The 21,244-nt window shown below is 47.0% G+C and overlaps 1 protein-coding gene across 1 annotated transcript in view; it reads right to left on the bottom strand.

Moving 5' to 3' along the window:
* The window catches only part of met (MET proto-oncogene, receptor tyrosine kinase), a gene marked incomplete at both ends in the record, with an annotated part of 66,609 nt that overhangs the window by 24,378 nt on the left and 20,987 nt on the right, over positions 1-21,244 (bottom strand). Inside the window, 8 exons of the mRNA XM_079223432.1 lie at positions 9,246-9,345; positions 10,657-10,821; positions 11,710-11,846; positions 11,952-12,066; positions 12,536-12,693; positions 14,291-14,467; positions 14,696-14,824; positions 20,214-20,417. Coding sequence (XP_079079558.1) covers positions 9,246-9,345; positions 10,657-10,821; positions 11,710-11,846; positions 11,952-12,066; positions 12,536-12,693; positions 14,291-14,467; positions 14,696-14,824; positions 20,214-20,417 — 1,185 coding nt within the window. The remainder of the gene's footprint in view (positions 1-9,245; positions 9,346-10,656; positions 10,822-11,709; positions 11,847-11,951; positions 12,067-12,535; positions 12,694-14,290; positions 14,468-14,695; positions 14,825-20,213; positions 20,418-21,244) is intronic.

The raw sequence follows: 21,244 nt of genomic DNA, 5'->3' as shown, positions 1-21,244 counted from the left end.
GCCCGACGCCCTTCTAGAGGCCTCGTATGAACCACAAATGAGTTCTAGCACTCTAACAAAATGTAGATTTTATACCATATTTTGATCATAACTATGAACATCCAGCATAATATGAGCAAGATTTCCCAAAAATGCCTTTTCGAGCCGGACCCAAGTTCCACCTAGAATCCGCCCTAAAGGGTTCTGTCCAGAAATTTCCATTTTCGAAGGGTGCCGACAAGACAAGAACCCACCAATTAGGATTTGACCAAGACCCCATTTATATTCCAAGGGTTTTATCTGGAACTCACAAGACCCCATTTATATTCCAAGGGCTTTATCTAGAAGTCGCCCAGGGGCTTCGACCAACAACCCTTTAGATGGAACAACCACTGCTCCTGCACCTTCCAGCATCACCTCTAACCCATAACTGAAAGATTTCAGATCTCAAATCAATCTCAATAAACACGTTCTGCTTTCACATGTGGAATCTGTCAACCGGTCAAGATTGTTGGCATCGAAAAAAAGCGTTCTCGTTTCAGTTTGCGGTCCAAGTGGCATCGACCAATCACCTTCCAGCAGGCCTTGGCTGAAAGCAGGTAAACAGACCGTGTTGCCGAGCAAAAGAGGCGGAAAACATTGGAAATGCAACCTGGGAGTCCACTGTTGTCTGAAGATGATCTAGCTTTCGGTTGGTTTTCAATGAGCGTGTAAACCGACTACTTCTGACGTCGCTCAGCTCGGACTCGTCTCGTACCTCCAGTTGATAATCGGACTTCAAACAACGAGCGGCGCACGGAAAAGGAAGTCTTCACTGGCAACAGAAATATAGACCCAACAACCAGACCGATAAGTTTTATTTTCATTATGTGGAGGCTGACTTCTCCTGTTACGTGAGTGTGTGTGTGTGTGTGTGTGTGTGTGTGTGTGTGTGTGTGTGTGTGTGTGTGTGTGTGTGTGTGTGTGTGTGTGTGTGTGTGTGTGTGTGTGTGCTGAGCAGCCCGATGCCAGCCAGCAGCTCACAGTGAAGCGGCTCCATTGTGGCAAAAGTTATAGTCACGATTATTTTTTGTCAAGACTGATTATTTAACACGATTATGCATTGAGTTTTGAAACATGATGCATTCATTACATTTTTTTAATGTCTTTTTAACTGTGGATTATCTTAGACTTTAAATAGAATTCAACAAAAAAAAAGATTTAAAAAAAAAAACTGAAAATAATGAGAAAATAACAATAAATAATCTATAATACTATAAATGTATACATCTAAATAATATCAAAATAAATAAATAGGATAAACTATGTTGCAACATTAGTGCACTGCCACATAACATACATATTACATATATAAAATAATATCAAAATGAATTAGACCAATATAAATGTGATCATATTCAACATTTGGGCGCTGGATTCATAGAAACAACGACAACATCAATGTGGAACCAAAACAATGGATTCATCTCGATTAGCTGTTTTTCATAATCGTTGGTACTTGGTGGAAAATACAAATTTGATTAAGCTGAGTGGTTTTATTGATACGTTTAGCCTGTTTATGATTTATTATGAAAACATATACAGTTGACTCTGGTGCGATTGAGCTTTTAAATGATGTGCATTCTTTTTCTTTTCTTTTCTGGTTCACCAGTAAATATAACCGGTAAGATGAAAGCTTTAAGTACAAAGAACGTAAACAAACAGCAAAGTTACTGAGCCGCCCTACAAACACATTACGGCCAGAACCTTTGGGGAAAGGAAGAGCAATGGGTCCAATTATCTGCTGTTGACACGACTGTGCGTGCAGCAGTAATGGGAGCGCTCAGAGGACAATAGTGCTCATGAAATTATCTCGTCATCCTCTCTTTCTGCCTGTCACAGTCCCGTCTCGCCCACGACTCGCTCCACGTCTCTGAGATCCAGCCGAGCGGACAATGACAAGGAGGATGCGCTTCCTTCATCACGGAGCTTGTGGTCAGTTCCCCACGTGGAGCAAAGGTTCCCCACGCGAAGCTAACGGTTCCCCATGCGGAGCTAACGGTTCCCCACGTGGAGCAAACGGATCCCCACGTGGAGCTAACAGCTAACGGTTACCCACGTGGAGCAAAGGTTCCCCATGCGGAGCAAAGGTTCCCCGCGCGGAGCTAACAGAACCCCACGCAAAGAAAAGGTTCAGGTCAGAATGAACTGAGAGGAATTTGCACGTTTACAAAAACAAAGATTCATAACGGTCAAAAGATTTGTGGAATAGTTTTGAAAAGGAAATGAAAATGTCTAAGATATTAGACATGTTCTAATATCTTAGACTACTACTACTGGAAGATATTTGATAGTTTCCCTTTAGTGAAATGCTGTGAGAGAATCTGAACCCCTCTGGGTTAAGAGTTACACGGTTTTGTTTGACCAGGGCTTTTATTGTGAAAGGTAAGAATGGAAGAAGTGGTCTGCGCTGCATTTGTCAAGGTAAAGGAGGAATAAAGTTAGTCATCTTGATCGGTCGAGGCCTTTATGTATCCGCTGCTATTTCTCTGAGTTATACATCGACTCACGCGCTTGTGAAGGCCTTCATTCTTGTTTTTATTATTCTTACAAGAGTATTTGAGTTGAAAACGACCAAAATAAACCAAACTAAATCTATATTTTTACTTTTGTGAAATAAAACAGATGTAAACCCACAAAAAACAAACTGTCCTCTGAAGTTGAACCAGCCAGGAAAGTTTACAACTCCCAAAAAAAAAACCAGAAGCTCAAACGGGGTTGAAATGGAACTCTGCAGTAGCAGCAGCGCTGTCGCCGACACTTCCTCCTACACTTCCTAATCCGCCTCCCAGTGGGCTTCAGCGGCCCAGATGGACACACACTCACACACTCACACACTCACACACTCACACACTCAAAGACATGGACGCATTTAAAAATACCCACATGCACGGTGAGTGAGTGTGTGTGAGTGTGTGTGTGTGTGTGAGGGTGGCGCAACAAAAGCAATCCAATTAACCTCCACACACCAGTATGGAGCGAGTAGAGCGGGACTGTAGGGTGACCCCCCTCACCCCCACACACACACACCCCACAACCCCCACAACCCTCCACCCAGTCTCCCACGGGTGCGGCGGTAGGAAAAATATCCTGTGAATTAGTGGAAGAATCAGTCAGTTTCATTGTTCAGCGGCCGTCTCCTCTTGTTTAAAGGCAGAGGAGGTGAAGGGCTGCAGGTCGGCAAAGCAGCTGTAAATACAATCGCTCGGGTGTGTGTGTGTGTGTGTGTGTGTGTGTGTGTGTGTGTGTGTGATGAGAGAACCAGCGTTCACCCAAAAAAACCCTCCGCCGTCCCTGAAGGATCATTAGTGTAACGGCCTGCGAAAAGGGCCAAGTCATAACGGGGCTCCCACGTCCTCAAGGGCCTGTCACATCCAGAGTGATTTATACCAGCAGCGATTCTTTTTCCCTCCTCTTCCTCTTCTTCCTCTCTCTCTCCAGCGTTTCCTACCGCTGTGTCGTGTTGTTGTTGACGTTGGCCCTCAGGCCTCCAGCTCAGCTGCGTCTTTGCTTATTATCCGGGTTTAGAGGAGTACATTTTGCTCTTTCTTCTTCTTTTGCAACTGCACAAGAATGTGTGTTTCTTTTGCCTCTTCCCTCTTTGTTTGTTTTACCATCCTGGAATCCACCAGCGCCAAACTGCAATCATCAATCATCAATCATCAATCATTAATCATTAATCGTGTAGCGACGCTTCCCCAGTTACAGATTGACATCTGTTAATACAAAACCTCCAAGTGCTAATCCCCTCGGCCTTTTTTTAAACTCCCATTTAAGTAAATAATTAAGTAAGCTGGACCGACGGCACGTAGAAACTATGCAACGGCTTCTTTTCTTTTTTCAAAACCTTTGAACATTAAAGGTTCACTACGCAACAATCAGAGCATTCTACTACCTGCTCTGTGAAGACTCAGTGATGTCTACCTGAGCGTGCATGTGACCGTGCACGTGCATATGACCGTGCACGTGCATGTGACCGTGCACGTGCATGTGACCGCGCAAGCTAACGTCGATTTATTCGTCAAGTAACTTGTGTGCTTCAGTCACGTTTATTTGAACTCATGCCACAATATTTTCTTAAACCTTACAGAGTAGTTTCCTGTGAAGACGGAAGTTTATTTTGAAAAGACGAGGAGCTACTTTTCGTAAGACGTCATGCATGAGGACAGGTGCTCTGTCAGCCATGTTGAGAGCCGTGTGGAGGCAATGGCGATGCTCACAGACACAAAACGTCACTCGTTTTCCAGAAAACTGAAAAGAGGCTCCGTGAGGCCTTCAGGTGTCAGGGGTGAGACGGGAAAGACCGAGGCGAAGCGATCCGATTGGAGGACGCAGGTGACAGGGGTGTGGATGCGGCGGAGCGAGAACTCCACTCCATCTGGTTTGCGAATGATCTGTGAACGTTCACTTTCTTCATGCATGTGCCCCCCCCGCCCCCCCACCCACCCGCCCCTCCCCCCCGGCTCCGTGGCCACGCCAGCTTTTCACGACAGATCGTAAAAAAGAAGCTCTTTCATGTGTGTGGGAAAGCTGAGATTGGCTGAGACCCGGCTTTACTGGAGATCTGAGAGGCAGATATCAAGTCAACACCGGGTGCTCCGGACCCCTGAACGTCTTGGGTTCTTCCTCCGTCTCCGGTCCAGATCCCGCAGACTCCGTTCCCCCGACTGGAGAACCGGTGGCGCGGCCCGTATTTTTAGGGGTGACGAGGCCGGTTGGAAGCGTTGGGTCGTGAGAGAGCCTTCCCTCTGTTCGGAAGGGGTTAAGACAACAAGACTCTCACAGGCCGAGCCTCAACTCATCCCGTTTACTGGAAGGAATGTAACAGGCGACAGCTGAGGCCCAGCGGGTCCTGATCCCGCCCTAAATCATTAGGAGCGATCGCCGCTTTTATACAGGGCTCTCTTTAGGAAGCTGGACGTCTACCCTGTTGTTCCTCTCTGTTTCTGTTATTCCAGCTTCAGCAACAATAAAACGTCTCCAGTAACGGAGAGGAGAAACTCCCACACCCACAAAAAAGGAAGGTTTCAGCAGTTTGCAGGGTTTTTAAAGGCGGTTGTGAAACTTGAAAGCGAGCCGGAGCCGGACTGCTGGTGCCGACGCTGCACGCGTGACCCGCTGCTCTCGGATCACAGGTGACTCTAACCCAGGGAACCCGGCAGAACTGGAAAACATGTTTTTGGTCCTTTTTTTGGTCCATCCTAAATAAAACAGTTTTTGGTTTCATGAAACGACGTAACCGAGTTAAACTGATTAAACAAAGGATTATTTATCACGATTATCCATTGTTTTTCGGGATAAAATATGTATATATATTTGTTTTTTTTAAGCACTTTCACATTCCTACAAACTCTGGGTTCATACGGTCGTGGAGAACCTGGAAGAGTCATGGAGGTTTAAAATGGTTATTTCCAGGCCTGGAAAAGTCCTTGAAAAAAATTAAATCCCTAAAAGTGTAGTAAAAGTCATGTAAATGTGTTATATTCATTCAAAGAAAGACTCAAAATATAAGCAGGCATACATACAGGCATCTATATAAATGTTTATTCTTTTAGTCAAACTATTGTCTCATTCATTTGTGTCATTTAAGGTTTACTGTATGCTTTGTGTTCTCATTGTTAGTTTAAATACTACATTTACTCACTTTTTACTGTTTACACCCAGATTTCACTAAATATTTGTCATGGACATTTGGGTTAAAGTCATGGAAAAGTCATGAAAATAAATCCATTGGTCAGAATGTGTATGAACCCTGAAACCTGCTAACATACGAATCTTTGCTTCACCATAAGATGACAGCATCTCATTGGAGCAGCTAATTAAAACGTGTTTATTCCCCAAAGTGGATCAAGAAAGCACTGATTCAACTTGTTTACGTTACAATCCTGCTAATGTACGTAGGACTTACTGTCAGGATCTTCTTCCCCTGAATCCCGTGCAGTTTCACAGTGCATTACTCCTCTGGACTGCAGCCGCCACAGGCTCGTATGTTCGTATATATCAGGAAACTTTGTGGTACGTGATCACTTAGAGGGTATTTAATGTACCGTTAAAGTCGGGTTACAAGCCGCTCCTACCTGTGGTCAGTGTCCCGCTGTAGCAAGCTAGCAGCAGCGCTAGCTAGCACTGCTGCTAGCGCCACAAACGAGCTGAGCGCTGCTGCTAGCTCCCCGCTGCTGCTGCTGCTGTCCGCGTCTCCTCTGCCCAAATCGGGTGTTGAGCCGGGGCTGGTCCCGCTACCTTCGGTGGTTGTCGGGGAGCTAGCGGGGAGCTAGCGGAAGTTAGCGGAGAACTAGCATGAGCGGCAGCTGGCTACAGCGAGGAGCAAAAGGGGACACTGATCGAAGGTAGTAGCGACTTTTACGGCAGTGCAACAGATATTTACAGCCTTAAAATGTCCAGTTTGCCTTCTTTTCCCCCGGAGAGAGGCAACTTCTCCACGTAGCAGCAAACCGCTAACCCTCGGTGCACGTGGACCCCCAGAGCAGGTAAACCCTCGGTGCAGGTCCTGGGTGTCGGGTGGATCGGGGATCCTGCGGAGCGGCAACGTCTGGCCCGTAAACCCGATCGCTGAGCGCTCGGCTCGTTTGTGGCGTAACGAAGCCCCGAGCTCTCCAGAGGCCCATCGACCGCTGACCTGAACACAGGTCAATGACCAGGGGAAGGGAACCTGAAAGACGAGACACCGCTGGGAGTGTGTGTGTGTGTGTGTGTGTGTGTGTGTGTGTGTGTGTGTGTGTGTGTGTGCGTGTGTGTGTGCAAAACAGAGAGGGAGAAACAAACAAGGGGAGGAAAGGCGGATTGAAGATAAAGCGATGTAGTGAAGATTTGAGATGGAAGTCATACGTGATCTGTATCAGCTCGTGTGTGTGTGTGTGTGTGTGTGTGTTTACCGAGCGTGTTATGAGCTCCTGACTGAACCTGCAGCGGCGTGTGACTCACAAGGACAGATAACATCATTACAAAAGCACTGCTTGTCCTCAAACTGCTGCCGGAGGCAAACAACAACGATCCTTCACTGGAGACGCGTCACTGACAGTATTCATGAGGCGGATGGACGTTTCCCTTCAGCTGATGTGCAAAAGCTTTTGTCAATAACTTTACACAACGCAATTATTTCGTGGTTAAAAAGTGGCGTCGTCTGTTTGTTTTTTCATAGAAAAATACATTTTCCTGAGCTTGATCACGTTTAATTCAAATTCAGAGTCCGAACCAAGACGACAGACCGTGTTTCTCCTTTCAGACCAGATCCACTCCTTCTGTTCTTACCCTTCACAATAAAAGCCCTGGACCTATCGACAGAGTCAATGTTTACCAAAGGAAAGTCAATAAAATATCTTATAGCTTCGCCTACAGTCAGACGACTGTCTCCGGGTCAATAACATCCTGCTAGCTTTTACTCTGGATGCATCAACCTATGCCAACCTTTTATTGGAAAAGAAGAAATAACATAAGCTTCTTTCTTCTTTCTTCAATGCAGCAGTTTCCCACAAAGAGTTTCATTGAGTTAAAGTTAACAGTGACAAACAAGAAACACACAATGTTTTCTAGAATGAGTGAAATGTTCAATATAATCCGACGACCTCGGCGGTTTTCATTGACTAAAGCTCGACTTATCTCTGACTAAGATGAGACTGAAACACCCGGACTCTTGACTTGACTGAAAGAAAACAGAAAGAAGTCGACTAAATATGACAGAAACACTTCACACAGGGATAAAAACAACAATAAATGAATAAAATAGCTGACAAAAAGTTAAGCTTAGAATCAAGAAAAAACGACTAAAAAACACTTGAAAATCGTCCAATTTTGTCTTAAAAAGCCCAAATATGAGTGATATTTTTGCAGTGGGACTAACGTGAGCACCTTTAGTCTGAAAGATGTTTTCCCTCTCATCCATACGGTCCTATATTACAACATATGAGCCGGCAGCTCTGACGAAGGCTTTAAAAACCTTCATCACTAACAGCGAGCTCTCTGACTTACGACCTGGACGACAGTTCACACGTTCAACATCATTCTGAGGCCCTCATAATGAAACTGCTGCCATGTTTGATGACCCGCAGACAGCGCGCTGAGAGGTCTGGTAATTTAAAACACCTCCAGCGATGCCGAGCTCCCAGCATCAGGATCGCTTCGTAAGCGGAATAAAGTCTGAGCGGCGCTACCGAGGGACAGCTGGGCGTTTACACTTCCTTTTGCTCTCCAGTTTGTCCGACACTTCCACACTTTTCTGAACTCTTTTTCTCCTGGAAGCGAGGGTTAGTGTGTTTAATGACAATACCATGCATGTGACAGCGAGGTATTCGCCTGCTGTTCAACACATGCTTAATACCTAATGCTGTTCTTTTCTTCAACAAACGGAAAAGGAGACACAGGAAACTAAACTCAGTTCCCTCCAGAAGACGTTCCTGGTAATGTGAGATCTTATCGGTTCCCGTCAGCCCATCGTAGTCTACGATTTAAAGACCTGCGAAGATTTGGCAAATTAGTACGCCGTCGTATGAACAAAGCAACAGGAGGTGAGACGGGTTCATTTTTACTGCTGCACAACGTGAGGAATGACTTATGAGGAGGGAAATTAAACGAAGAGCGTCCGACTGTTTGAGGTAATTTATTTAGAAGATGGCCGAGTCAAGGCGACCAGTCAAATGTCATCATTTCATACTGTTTGGCATTTGTGTGAATCTGTCATATTCATTGTTGATTCATGGCCAACAAACGAGAAAATCCAATCGGTTCGTCTTTGAGTCCAGGTGGACTTTGGTTTGTCTACATTTTTTTGTATTTTATTGCTTTCATTTTCGTTGTTCAAAAGGCAAAATTGGCAACGATGCAACCAAATAATTATGAAACTCCCTCCATGTGACCCGGAGACATTGGACCGGACGGGCAACCCAAAGACAAACGCCTCTGGCATCGGCTCTTCGGGAAACAGAGATGAATACTCTCCCCTCGCCCTAAACCAACGCTAGAGGACTTCCTTGTTTGATGATTGAAGCGGCGCTGTGTGCGTTGGACCAATCAGTGACGGTCGTCTCAGCAAACACCCTCAGAGTTCCTGTACTTTCAGAAGGTCCGACCTCCCAAGATCAGTCCATGTCAATGTGAGGAGACGGACAGAGACGCAAACGCTCTTTCTTTGCTTCAGCAAAGCTTCAACCTCAACTGGGCTCCACATGACTGACATGTCATATTTGGGGATGTGACCCCCTGCTCGTACTCACCACATGGAAGACCTCGGCATCCTGACCCGTGGTGAGGACCATCTGGGGCTGCAGGCCGGACTGGAGGAAGAAGCCGTGAGCCGTCACCGTGCATCCTCCGCTACGGTGAGGAAGGAGGGGTGAGAGCGGGTGCTAGCGTTAGCATCAGACACAGGAGATCCCCACTGGGAGGCACCCGCTGTTAGCGTTAGCAGTTTAGCCGCTCGTCACCTCCCACTCGCTTCCTCCTGCTGTAAAACTAACGCAGGAATCTGCCTCCCTAAGTTGACATTGACGAATATCCAAACGTGTGAGCAGCTCATTGCTCACAGATGTGGAGGATACAACGATGAAACTCTTCAATAAACATACAAAAAATAGTGTGGGAACATTTTCTTTCTTGGGATTATCTGTAGAACATTTGCAGACCTCGACTTTAGTGGATCTTTGCTGCCGTAGGTACATGTTTGACCAATGGGATTTGCGAATATATCTTCTGTCGGTCAACCTCTAAAATATATATATATTTTATTATTATATTCTTCTTCTTCATACCTCCAGGTAAGTTGCTGCCAGAATGGAGGAATGTCTTATCAATCTGGTTTCTCAACACCTGAATATTTTAAGAGAAACGACCACAGAAAGGACGACGTGTGGCTTGAAATCGCCCAGCAGACGGGATGCGATGAAGACGGCAATGATGCTAATATGCTAACGTGATGCGTTGTTCCCGCCCACAGCGGCTAGCGTTAGCATCCCATTTGGGGTTGGATGAGTTTACGTGTTGTGTAGTTAACGTTAGCCGCTGAGACGTTTTCCGTCTGGACAGATCAACAGTATATACAGATTTTCCTGCACTGTGTTTTAGCAGAAACAGCTTTAATAAATGTAAGCGGCTAAAGTACTGTAAACCCTGTGAGAAGAGATACGATGGACTACATACAAAAAAAGATCATTATATTTTTATAATTACGTAAGCTCCTCAACATGACTGAGCGATTATAACGTTTCACTATTTAACTAATTTAGTACCTCTAACAACGGCGGATCTCGCTCAAAGTACCACGTCTGTAAAGATTCGTAAAGTCTGGAGAGACTGTAGGAATCTTGCAGTAGCAGGACTTTACTGTTTGTAAAGTATTGGCGTCGCGAGCTGCGAGAAAGCAGCGGCTGCTTTTTCTTGAATTTGTCAAAATTGCTCATTTCTTTTTTTCTGAACCGAAAAACATGATTTTTGGACTGGAAAGGCTTGAAAACATGTCATTGCTTGTGTTTATTGTGATTATTATTGCATCAAAAATACAATTCAAAAAACTCGGGGAGCGACCGAGAAGTCACTTTTTGATCAGACTCTTGACTTTTGATCATATTTATGCAGAAAATAAAGCCCTAGGGCTGATGAAGAACCCCACATTGAGGGGCTCTAACCAACCTGACGAAGGAGCGCGAGGGCTGGATGCTGATGATGATGGGGTCCTGGTTGAAGGTGAAGGGCATGGGCGCGAGGCGCTCCACCGAGTCCACCGTGAGCCTCACGGGCTGCTGGGAGGGATCGGCGTGCGGAGGCGTCTTGCAGGTCAGCTTGGTGGGCGACAGGCTGAACACACAGGATATGTTGTTGTGTTAGCGTGTACAGTGGCAGCCATTGTCCTGCATTCATTCAGCGCATTAGTCACGCAGATAATTCCAGTTTGAGCGGAAGACAGAATGAGGGAAAAACAGCGAGAATGGAGAAAGACCTTTGACCGACTTTGACCTCCAGCTCACAGGAAGAAATGTTCCAGTGAAATGAAGATTTAATGTCAAGACTTATTTTAAGTCGGGTTCACAAACACAATCCCTCCGCAGGACTTATTGTCAAACTCGCCAACCTTGAGGATCCTAAAGAAATAGGACGGATCTGGAAACCCAAAGCGTGGTTCAGGGGTCCTTTGTTAGACTTTGCTTCCTGCATTCTGACTTTTAAAGAATGGAAGTCTCAAAAACAATGGCACCGCCGCGACCTTTGACCCATCATTACAAATGCCGTGCGCGAGTTTAACGCTGCGCTTTTCCAACTCCGACCAGAATTCAGTGGCAGCTCTACTGAAGCCAAAACGTCTGCATCGCCCCCTGGTGGCTGGCTGTGACTTTAGGGGAGCGCTTGATTTGCTATGCAGCGAGCGAGCGTTTTCAAAAGCTCGACGTGATAATTTGATCGCGAGCGGCTCAACGTCGCGATCACGACTTCTATCCCGATCTATTGAAGCTGCATCGTCGTAACGACGCACAGAACCACGTGACACCGAAAAGGTGTGAAGATTTGTCTGAAATCAGGAGAAATACAGGAACATTGTGACTCGGGGAGGAAACCGGGAAAGTATGCGTCCTGTTCAACCTCCGCAATCAACGTCTCGGAAAGAAAGAAATAAAAAGGTAGAGAAAACTACCTTTTGATACGCGTTATTTTCTGTGATGCAGCAAAAGAGAAAGAAGAAGGACTGACCTCTGGATCTTGCAGGCTGCGTCCCCTATCGTCACCTCCCGCTTGTTCCCGGCGTCCAGGAAGGCTCCCCTGATGGTCAGCATGGTGTTGCCGGACTTCGGCCCGAACGTGGGGAAGATGTCGTGGATGACGGGTTCCTGGAGGCAGAGACCGGCGTTTAGAAACAGCACGGCTCTGTGGCATGTCTCCGCACAAAGCGGGACCCAAAGGGAAGGAAACAGGAAACAGGGCGGCATTCTTACCACGAGGGTGAAGCCCTCCATCGTGGCGACCTTGTGGCCGCTTGTGACCTTCACCGCGTGTCCCGACGGGGTGAAGTTCCCACTGAACACTGGGGAACACTGCAGCTCAGTCCACCTAAACACACACACACACACACACACATTATCCTCTGAGCACTTATCCTAATGCAATGATGATCCACTGCACAAAGAGGCAATCTTCCCCAATTTGTAATGAGCTTGTTTGTAGGAAAAGAGGCTTTTGAATGGGACATTAGCTCCAGTGGATTTGGGTGAGTGGAAAGTTTGGATGCAGCGGGTTTTTTCCCAGCAATTTTTGAGTTAGGGAAGTCATGTGTGGAGAAAGAGAGAGTGGAGGGGAGGAGGAGGAGGAGGAGGAGGAGGGCTTCTTAACATTCTTCCTCCAACACAATACCCCCCTATTAAACCCAGAAGACGCCAGCATGCGGGTCCCTTTATCTCGTAAACACTCGCTCTGTCTCTCTCTGCAAGACGGCGTGGGACTCGTTTTCTAAATGTCAGACGTCCAGAAAACACACGAGAAGAGGCCCCCCCCCCCCCCACACACACACACACACACACACCTGTTGGCGTGGTCCTGCCGGCTCAGCCTGCAGGGAGCTCCCGCCACCTCCACCGTCACCAGAGAGGCCTTGAAGCTCTCCGTCTTGTCGAAGCCGAAGAAGCTGCCGCACAGCGTCACGGCCGTGGAGCCGCGGATCGGCCCGGAGGTCGGGAACACCTGCAGCACGCAGGGGCGCAGCGCTTTAAAGAAGCCCCACAATGCACCTCTCTGGTGTCTTCACTGAGGTTTTCACTCAACTGCCACCGCTTGATTAAGAGCTGTTCCGTCTGGATCTTTGATTTGTAAAGGGGAAACTAACAGGTTTCCTTTTATTTGAGTCAGAGGTTTTGACAGAGGGAATTTAGGATATCTCTAAGTATTTTCTTAATGCTTTTTAGGAATACAATGATGTATGAATCAGGCTCTGAATGATCTGTAGAGGCATTTATCCTCCAGTAAAGTGGTGTCGATAACCACTCTGATTTGATCTATTTCACATATTTACTTGAATTATGACGTTTTTCTGCTTCATTCAAGCGTCAGTGAGAATAAAGAAAAGTAAGCTATGTCTCACAGAAGGTCACATCTAGCAGGTAAGAGTTTAAGAAACATCCGAGCTGACTTTCTGCAGAGTCCCTCCTGTTTCCCAGAGGAAAAGGTGGGTTTCTTTTCTCGTTGCATTAACCTACTTTGTTGAATGTCGGGCAGTGGAGGGAGCCCGGTGCTTTTTTATTGGATGTATATGGAGACAGTCTGACGGCATGGGGTGCAACATTAAAGTGAGAAGGAATGAACCCCAGACTCTGTCTGTGTGAGACCGCAGAGAGTCTTTAGACTCTGGAGGTCGACAGAGTCCACGTTACTTACTTTAACGCGGACAATGTCGACTAAACTAAAAAATAAGTTTTGTTGCCCAAACTTCAATTGATCCACATCGTAAACCGTATGCATTGTCATCGGTTTTGAAGCCTCTATTTCTGCATTTTCGCCACCGCCATCTTGTTTTTTGCAACCAGTGAACGTAGTCGACCATATCTGGGATGGGAGGAGTGACGTAGAGACCTGTCAATCACCCTGTAGCCCCGCCCCTAAAGCGTCCCCTGCTTTATGGTCTGTTTGACTCTACATGACCATAATGTACTAAATGAACATCATGCTGTATTGAAGAAGACTTGAAACTAGAGATTGAGACATAAACTCATGTTTACAATGTTTACTGAGGGAATACATCAAGAGAAGTAGAGTCATTTATATAGACTTCTATACAACCAGAGGAGTCGCCCCCTGGTGGTCAGGAGAGAGAATGCAGCTTTAACACATGAAGCATATACTTCTATACAACCAGAGGAGTCACCCCCTGGTGGTCAGGAGAGAGAATGCAGCTTTAACACGTGAAGCATAGACTTCTATACAACCAGAGGAGTCACCCCCTGGTGGTCAGGAGAGAGAATGCAGCTTTAACATGTGAAGCATAGACTTCTATACAACCAGAGGAGTTGCCCCCTGGTGGTCAGGAGAGAGAATGCAGCTTTAACAGATGAAGGATAGACTTCTATACAACCAGAGGAGTCGCCCCCTGGTGGTCAGGAGAGAGAATGCAGCTTTAACACATGAAGGATAGACTTCTATACAACCAGAGGAGTCGCCCCCTGGTGGTCAGGAGAGAGAATGCTGCCATCATGTTTTGTTTCGCAAGAATATATTTCAGTAATACAGAAAACGGAACAAAAGAAAACAATGAAAGAATAAACGGTGAACCCCGCCGGCCGGTTACCTTGGTGATGACAGGCGTGCAGAAGTCCTGGGTCCAGAGGGAGGAGGCGGGACACTGGCCGGCTCTGCTGCAGCGTCCGTCACACCAGCCGCATTCGGTCACCCGCGACGACAGCAAACAGGAAGTGCAGGTGGTCAGCTGACCACAGCCGGGGCCAATCAGAGGGACCTTGGTGATCTGCGGGGAAGGGGAAGACGTGAGGAAATGAAGAGGGAAGCGTTTGGCAGCAGAACCTCCAGGAACACGATTCTCTTTCATCCGTTGGCTCTGATCCGGCTTCGCTGTTTTTGCCATCGTCTCACTAATGAGAGACATTTGTCTCCCGCTGTGGTTCAGAGACGAACCTGAACACAGGATGTCTCAACCTCCTGAATCTGTTCTCTAGTTTCCCTCCAAACCGCCCACCTTGTTTCCCGTCGCCATCAGCAGAGCTCCGCCCGAGCCGTCGGCGTCCAGCAGCGCCACGCCGGCGGAGACGGGTCTGGAGTCCAGGCGGACGTTGACGTGCGGGGAGGCGAAGCGGGAGACCAGCACCTGAAAGAAGGAGGAGACTTCAGACGGAGTCTAGAAGGTAATATGCAAAATGAGCGCTTCACGCCAGACTTCAGGGTAACTCGAGTATTGAGTTGCTGCCGCTGATCTACAACCTTTGATCTCTTATGAACTGTGAAACTTGAATGATCGAGTCTCCAAAACATCTCCAGGGAAGACGAAGAAACTCACACTAAGAAATGTGAGCAGCCTGTATCCATGCAGTCAAATGTCATCTGTTCTGAATGTTAGTAAATGACACAATGAAAGTGGTTTGACCTGCTGCAGTCAGCTGAGGCCACCTGGCTGAAAGGTGGGATGTTGTTCTACTTGTTTCCATCGCATGAATTGAAGAAGGAAATATTACAACAGTCTGGGATGCACAACAAAAGATCCTCCAGGAGGAACCACTGGAACCCTTTTTGTTTTGCCGCCAGCACACCGTGACTGTGTTTGGTTGAAGGAACACGATCCAGGATGCGTCATCGTCTCTTCTTTCACTGCAGCTACAATGTAGCGAACTGTCCCTTCAGATGGTGGTGAAGAAACATCTTCAAAATGAACCAGAATGGTTTCATTAATTAAGTGCAAACCCTTTTTGAACGCACCGATCCTGATCTGGAAAGTGCTAACAAAATAAATAAAGTACATGTCATGTCTGCAATGATCAGCCTCCATCAACAAGGATCTATTCAGTGGATGTCATGCAGTTTGAATTGAACAAGTCTTCAACTGCCTGCAGACACAAAGCACACACATCTTGAGTTAATTGCTTTTCATTTGAAATAAAGCTCTCACCTCGCCACAGAGATGAGCGACTGGTTTGGCCAGAAACATTGTCCTCTGACATGTTGGTAGGTGTTTCAGACACACACACACACACACACACACACACACACACACACACACACGCATGCAGCTCACACCTGGAAGAGCATTCATCATTTGCGGTTACGCTGCAATTAGAAGCCTGGGAGCAAACAGAGCAGAACAGGGTCTCTGACGGGGCGTGAGGTTGCTCCAGTTACACCGAGCCCTCGAAATTATACCGTTCTCCCTGTCGCACGCACACACACACACACACACACACACACACACACACACACACACACACGCACACACACATCCAGACACTCCAGGCCTTGCTTTCCTTCGGCGTCGTTCCTCCACAGTTTGAGGCGTCACGACCAGCGTTGGCTTTGTCACAGCGAGCATAATGGGCGGCTTTCCGCTGGGACGAGGCCGCACAACAGGCATCTCTCTGGAGGTAATAGCGGTGTAAATTACAGCTTATTGTATTAAGCAGGCCGGTGGGGGGGGTTGGCCTCCGAACACAGCCACTGTGTTATTCCCACAGTGGCCCAAACTGAAGCCGAGGGAAACACTTCCTGAGCCAGAAAACCATTTATTTTCGCCGCCTGGACTCCACGTCCCGCTTGTCTCGTCCCGCTGGGAGCGTCCAGGAAACGCGAGCACATGGAGAGTTGACAGGTTCTTTATATTATTTTTTTCGCGCGCTAACAATGAAACGAGACCAACAGCTCACCTCGTTATCGGGGCTTATCTTTGGGGGAGAGCAGGTGGCCGGACGGCCGGCAGCTCAAGCTCACAGGGCTTGAAGAAAAATAGAAAAATGGGAGCAGAGAAAGTGACTGAAACTGTTCGGTGGGTTATTCCATCACAACTTGGGTCTTTTGGAGTCATTTATATCCGTTTTAACGAAAATGTTACCCAACAAAAGTAATGCAGCGCCAAGAGGCGGGTCCAAAAACACCAGACTTTCCCCCAGGAGACCGTTGTTCGTGTCCCTCTGGAAGTCAAGGTTGGCTTCCACACTTATGTACGTATGTTAACCCCAAAACACGATAATGTCCTAAATCCAACAGAGTAGTTGTGTTGTTTAAACACAGCAGGGGAACTGACTGCACATTTGAGGGAAAATGCATGAAAAAAAATTACAAAATAACTTGAAATGTCATCTCATTTGTTGCGTGGTGATTGGTTACACCACCTTGGTTGGAGGTAAAACCAAGACAGACACGAGAGGGTAGAGCGCAATGCAGCAATACCATATGATTATTGCCGCTAGAAATGATGTATAATAATTGTACTGGGAAACACATAAAGCTCCATGAATAAGAAGGATGCCACTGAAAATGAGACTGAAGATCAAAAACTAAACTCTCTTCTGGGATCTATCACCTCCCTCACATGTCTTCCTCTGGCTCCGCCCTCTTTCTGTGGTCTTTCTCTCTTTTCTATCAATCAAGTCAAATCTGATCAATTCCCTTTCTACCAGTTTAACCTGCACGATCAGACAGAACCCCGTGTATCGGAAAATCCTCAACACCGCCGCAGGCATGACGACGTTTTGCTAATAACTAATCGCTAATACAAGTTAATAAATGTCAGCTGTGCGTGTTTCTATCACATCTTTGTCTCTTGTGCTCCTCGGTCAGACGATAGGCAGAACGTATTTGATAAAATGCAGAGTTCTGCAGAGCAGCTGCTAAAACAATGAGCCTCGGCCACTTCAGCCAACTATAAAAACTGAAGAAACAAAAAAAAAGGGGTTTGTGTGTGTGTGTGTGTGTGTGTGTGTGTGTGCGTGTGTGTGTGTGTGTGTGTGTGTGTGTGTGTGGAGGGGGTGATGGTAGAGAAACACACAGCAACAGCTGCACGGGACGCTCGGCGAGTAGAAAATGCCGTGCGAGTGAACGTGTCAGCGGAGCCCGGCGTCCACCATTAGCGTTCCTCTTGTAAGCCCCCTGCAGCTGTTGGCCCGTCTTTCTTTTTTCCACGTCTCTGTCGCCTTTTTCTTTTAGTTTTTTTTCCATGTGTGTCTTTTCGTTCTTGTGTTTCAAAAACACATGAGGTCACTCAGCTTTCGCTTTACGCGTTTGGTTCCTTTTCGTCGTTGTGTATATTTTTTGGAGGGCGATGTGCCGACACGGCGGGACTCGCTTCATTCTGCAGCGCTGTGCAGTAAAAACTGCAAAAAACTGCAAAAAAACTGCACATGAAACGGGAGGGAGAGCGAGTCACTGCTGACACGCAGCCTGGTCATCCTGAGGTAATCCAGCGCGACGCCAACAGGCTAACGCTCAGCCTGATGGTCGGCACGACTTCAAAACAACTTCAATGCAACTACTGGACCTCCACTGCAGGTGCACCGGCACCAAAAGCTGCACACGTTTCACTTTTTTGCAGGAAAAAAACAGTAACAAGCAGCAGCCACTGTTTGAAAAGTATTTCAATAACAAATATATATTAAAGATCATTGTATAAAAAGTTTAAGAAACATTTCAGCCTCATTTTGATATCTTTTGACCTAAAAGTTATGAAATCCGTGTTTACTCGGAGGTCAAATACCTGCAAAAAAAGTCTTGACTGCCGGCCAAAAGCTCCAGAAAGCGGATTTTAATGTCAGCGCTGCAATTAAAAGATATCTTGCAATCAAGGCCAGCTGCACCAAGGACTCATATCTGGGAGGGAAACGCACATATGACTTTAGAGGAAGGGAGAGTGGAGGAAAAGTAAGATGGCTACGAAGCGGGCACTTCTCTGTGGTATTTGACATCCAAAGCTTTGGAGGTGTTTCCTTTATTTTGTCCAAATGCCTGCATGCTGATGATGGAGGAGGGAGTCTGAGTCTAGTTCAGTCTCACAAAGTAAACTATGAAAAGTTCCACTGAGTATTTTATGTATTTTCCTCAAACTGATCTCTGTTTTGTTCTCTTTGGCGACACCTGTGGCGATAAGTGGTAATTGCAGGTGTGTTTTTTCAACTTGGAAGTTAAGTTCATAACTATATATATATATTTGAGGAGGTTTACCTTTTAATATTACTGCCTTTTATTATATGGATTGAGCAAAAAAATGGAATTTCTTGACTGAGCTGAAAAGGAAGATTGTACCTTTTTTATTCCTGTGTAAAAAGTTGATTCCTTCCTGTTAGTTTATCTTGGAATATTTGGCCATATTTCATCCATTCATTCTGTTTTCACAAGTCATTCTTTAGGGAGGATGAATTGGCTTCGAGGCGGCATTGACAGGTCATGTGTGAGACGCTGAAAGCAGCTGACAGGCGATCAGGAGCTCGTAATCCGCTGTTGGTTTGTGCGGCGACGGGCCGAATGGACTGTTTGCTCAGATGGCAGACTGGAGCGCGGGACCTGAGCACAGGTCAAAGGGAAGCAAAGTGTGCAAACACAGAGATCACAGTTTCCCACAACCCGCCTGCTAGCGGAGGGCACCTGTGTGCAGCCGGCAGCGGCTCTCGCTGCTCGCACGCCGACATCCTGCCGAATTTACATGAGCAATGAGCGAGGGGACGCCTGCGGCCCTCCCTTTACGCCGAGGGGCTCCCATGCAAATGTTGGCTCCTGCATGGACCCATTACCTAAATACGTATAGTACAAGCAACCCACAACCGTTCTTAACATTGACATTTGAATAATCATCAATGAGGCGATCTAGCAGCTAACTAACGGCACCAGTGAGTCTTATTTATACAACCACAATAACACTAAATCCTGTTTTCCCCCATTCTTTTTTAGGCTGATAATGAACTTCAGTTGAATGTTGAAAACAAATTACATTCAGTGCAGCCCCCACACAGGCACATGTATGTTACTTTATTAGATGCTCTAATACTGTATAACTATACCCACCGTAAAAGTCGGGTTACAAGTCACTCCTACCTTCGGTCAGTGTCCCCGTTAGCTCCCCGCTGTAGCCAGCAAGTGCTCCTGCAAGTGCTCCTGCTAGCTCTCCGCTAGCTCCCCGCTAGCTCCCCGACAACCACCAAAGGTAGCAGCCTCGACACCCGACTCGGGCAGAGGGAACGCGGGCAGTGGCAGCGGGGAGCTAGGCTGTCCCCGCTGTAGCAGGCTAGCAGCAGTGCAAGCTAGCAGCTGCGCAAGCTAGCAGCAGCGCAAGTTAGCAGCAGCGCAAGCTAGCTTGCGCTGCTGCTAGCTTGCTACAGCGGGAACACTGACTGGAGGTAGGAGCGGCTTGTAACCCAACTTTTACGGTATATATTCAATTATATTTGTTATTCGGACGTATTAAATTACTTTTGCGGTTGTTTCATTGTAAACATGGCAAGTACAGCACAGCATGAAGCCCACGGGTTTAGGCGGGAAACTCCACACCTATATTCATACAAAACAACAACAACCTGGAGAAGAAATAATATATAAATGAACTCCACACAAAGTACACGGAGCCACGGCTACGTAGGAAACACTTTCCTCTGGCCTTCTTTGAATGGAAATAGCCAATTTGCGCCAATATTTTACCTAAAAAAAAAGAAGATAAGGCCCCTCCCCCCCATTGGTTGAGGGCCCTGAGCACACGCCCACTTTGCCCATGCTTGCGGCTCCTCTACCTGTATGTGGCGTCCGTCGGCGGTGCCCAGGTACGCCACTGCGCGGCCGTGCACCTTGGCCACGGCGATGGACGTGACCAAGGTGTCCGTCAGCTCCTTGTGCCAGTACTCCAGCCTCTGGACGAACTGGGTCACCTGCAGGCGGTACTCGCCCTCCTTCCCCTCGTGGGTCCCCTCGTGCGGGCCGCAGTCGTCCGATGAACTCTGCAAAGAGAAGAAGAAGAAAGGCTCTGCGTTAGAAAGAAGTGTGCAACAAGAAGAACAACATCGACAGCCAGAAGCACAGCGGAGAGAGCTTGCTATTGCGGCTGCGGGCGCGATATGGATATGATTTAAGGCGCAGCCAAGAAATGTCAGTGTCAATGTTTTACACCGAAGAACATCCACTTTAAAGTCGGGACATTTATGTTGTACTGGGAATCGCCAGCGAGATCCAGATCTCCTTCTCCAAACACGTCGCTCTCCTAAAAACACTCGTTATATAATATCATGTTGAGCTATCTTCTTTCATATCTGGCCCCAGCTGGAGGGGAGGGTTAAGAACCAAACCCCTCCTCCTCCCCTGAGCTCCTCTTTCATCGGGCCGTGCTCGTAATGGAGGTCTCTCGGCGTGATAGCACCTCCGGGGCAAGTACACGCTTTGTTGACTGGAAGTTTAAGGGGACGGCAGGATTTCATGGGAAACAGCGAGGAGACTTTCATGGGAGGAAAAAAAAACGCACACCTCTTTGGTTCTCACTTGAGTTTAGAACCTCTTTGGTTCTCACTTGAGTTTAGAACCTCTTTGGTTCTCACTTGAGTTTAGAACCTCTTTGGTTCTCACTTGAGTTTAGAACCTCTTTGGTTCTCACTTCAGTTTAGAACCTCTTTGGTTCTCACTTCAGTTTAGAACCTCTTTGGTTCTCACTTCAGTTTAGAACCTCTTTGGTTCTCAAACGTCGCTGGGTTGTGCAGAGTGTTGTGTCTGGAGCCTTTGGAGCATACAGTGAAAGCACAGACTGGAGCTGGAGCTGCATTCAGGGCCTTTGCTC

The sequence above is a fragment of the Taurulus bubalis genome (genome assembly GCF_910589615.1).
Source record: "Taurulus bubalis genome assembly, chromosome: 9".
Classification (NCBI taxonomy): domain Eukaryota; kingdom Metazoa; phylum Chordata; class Actinopteri; order Perciformes; family Cottidae; genus Taurulus; species Taurulus bubalis.
Note: the sequence above shows the minus strand (reverse complement) of the source record. Positions and strands in the feature narration are given on the sequence as shown.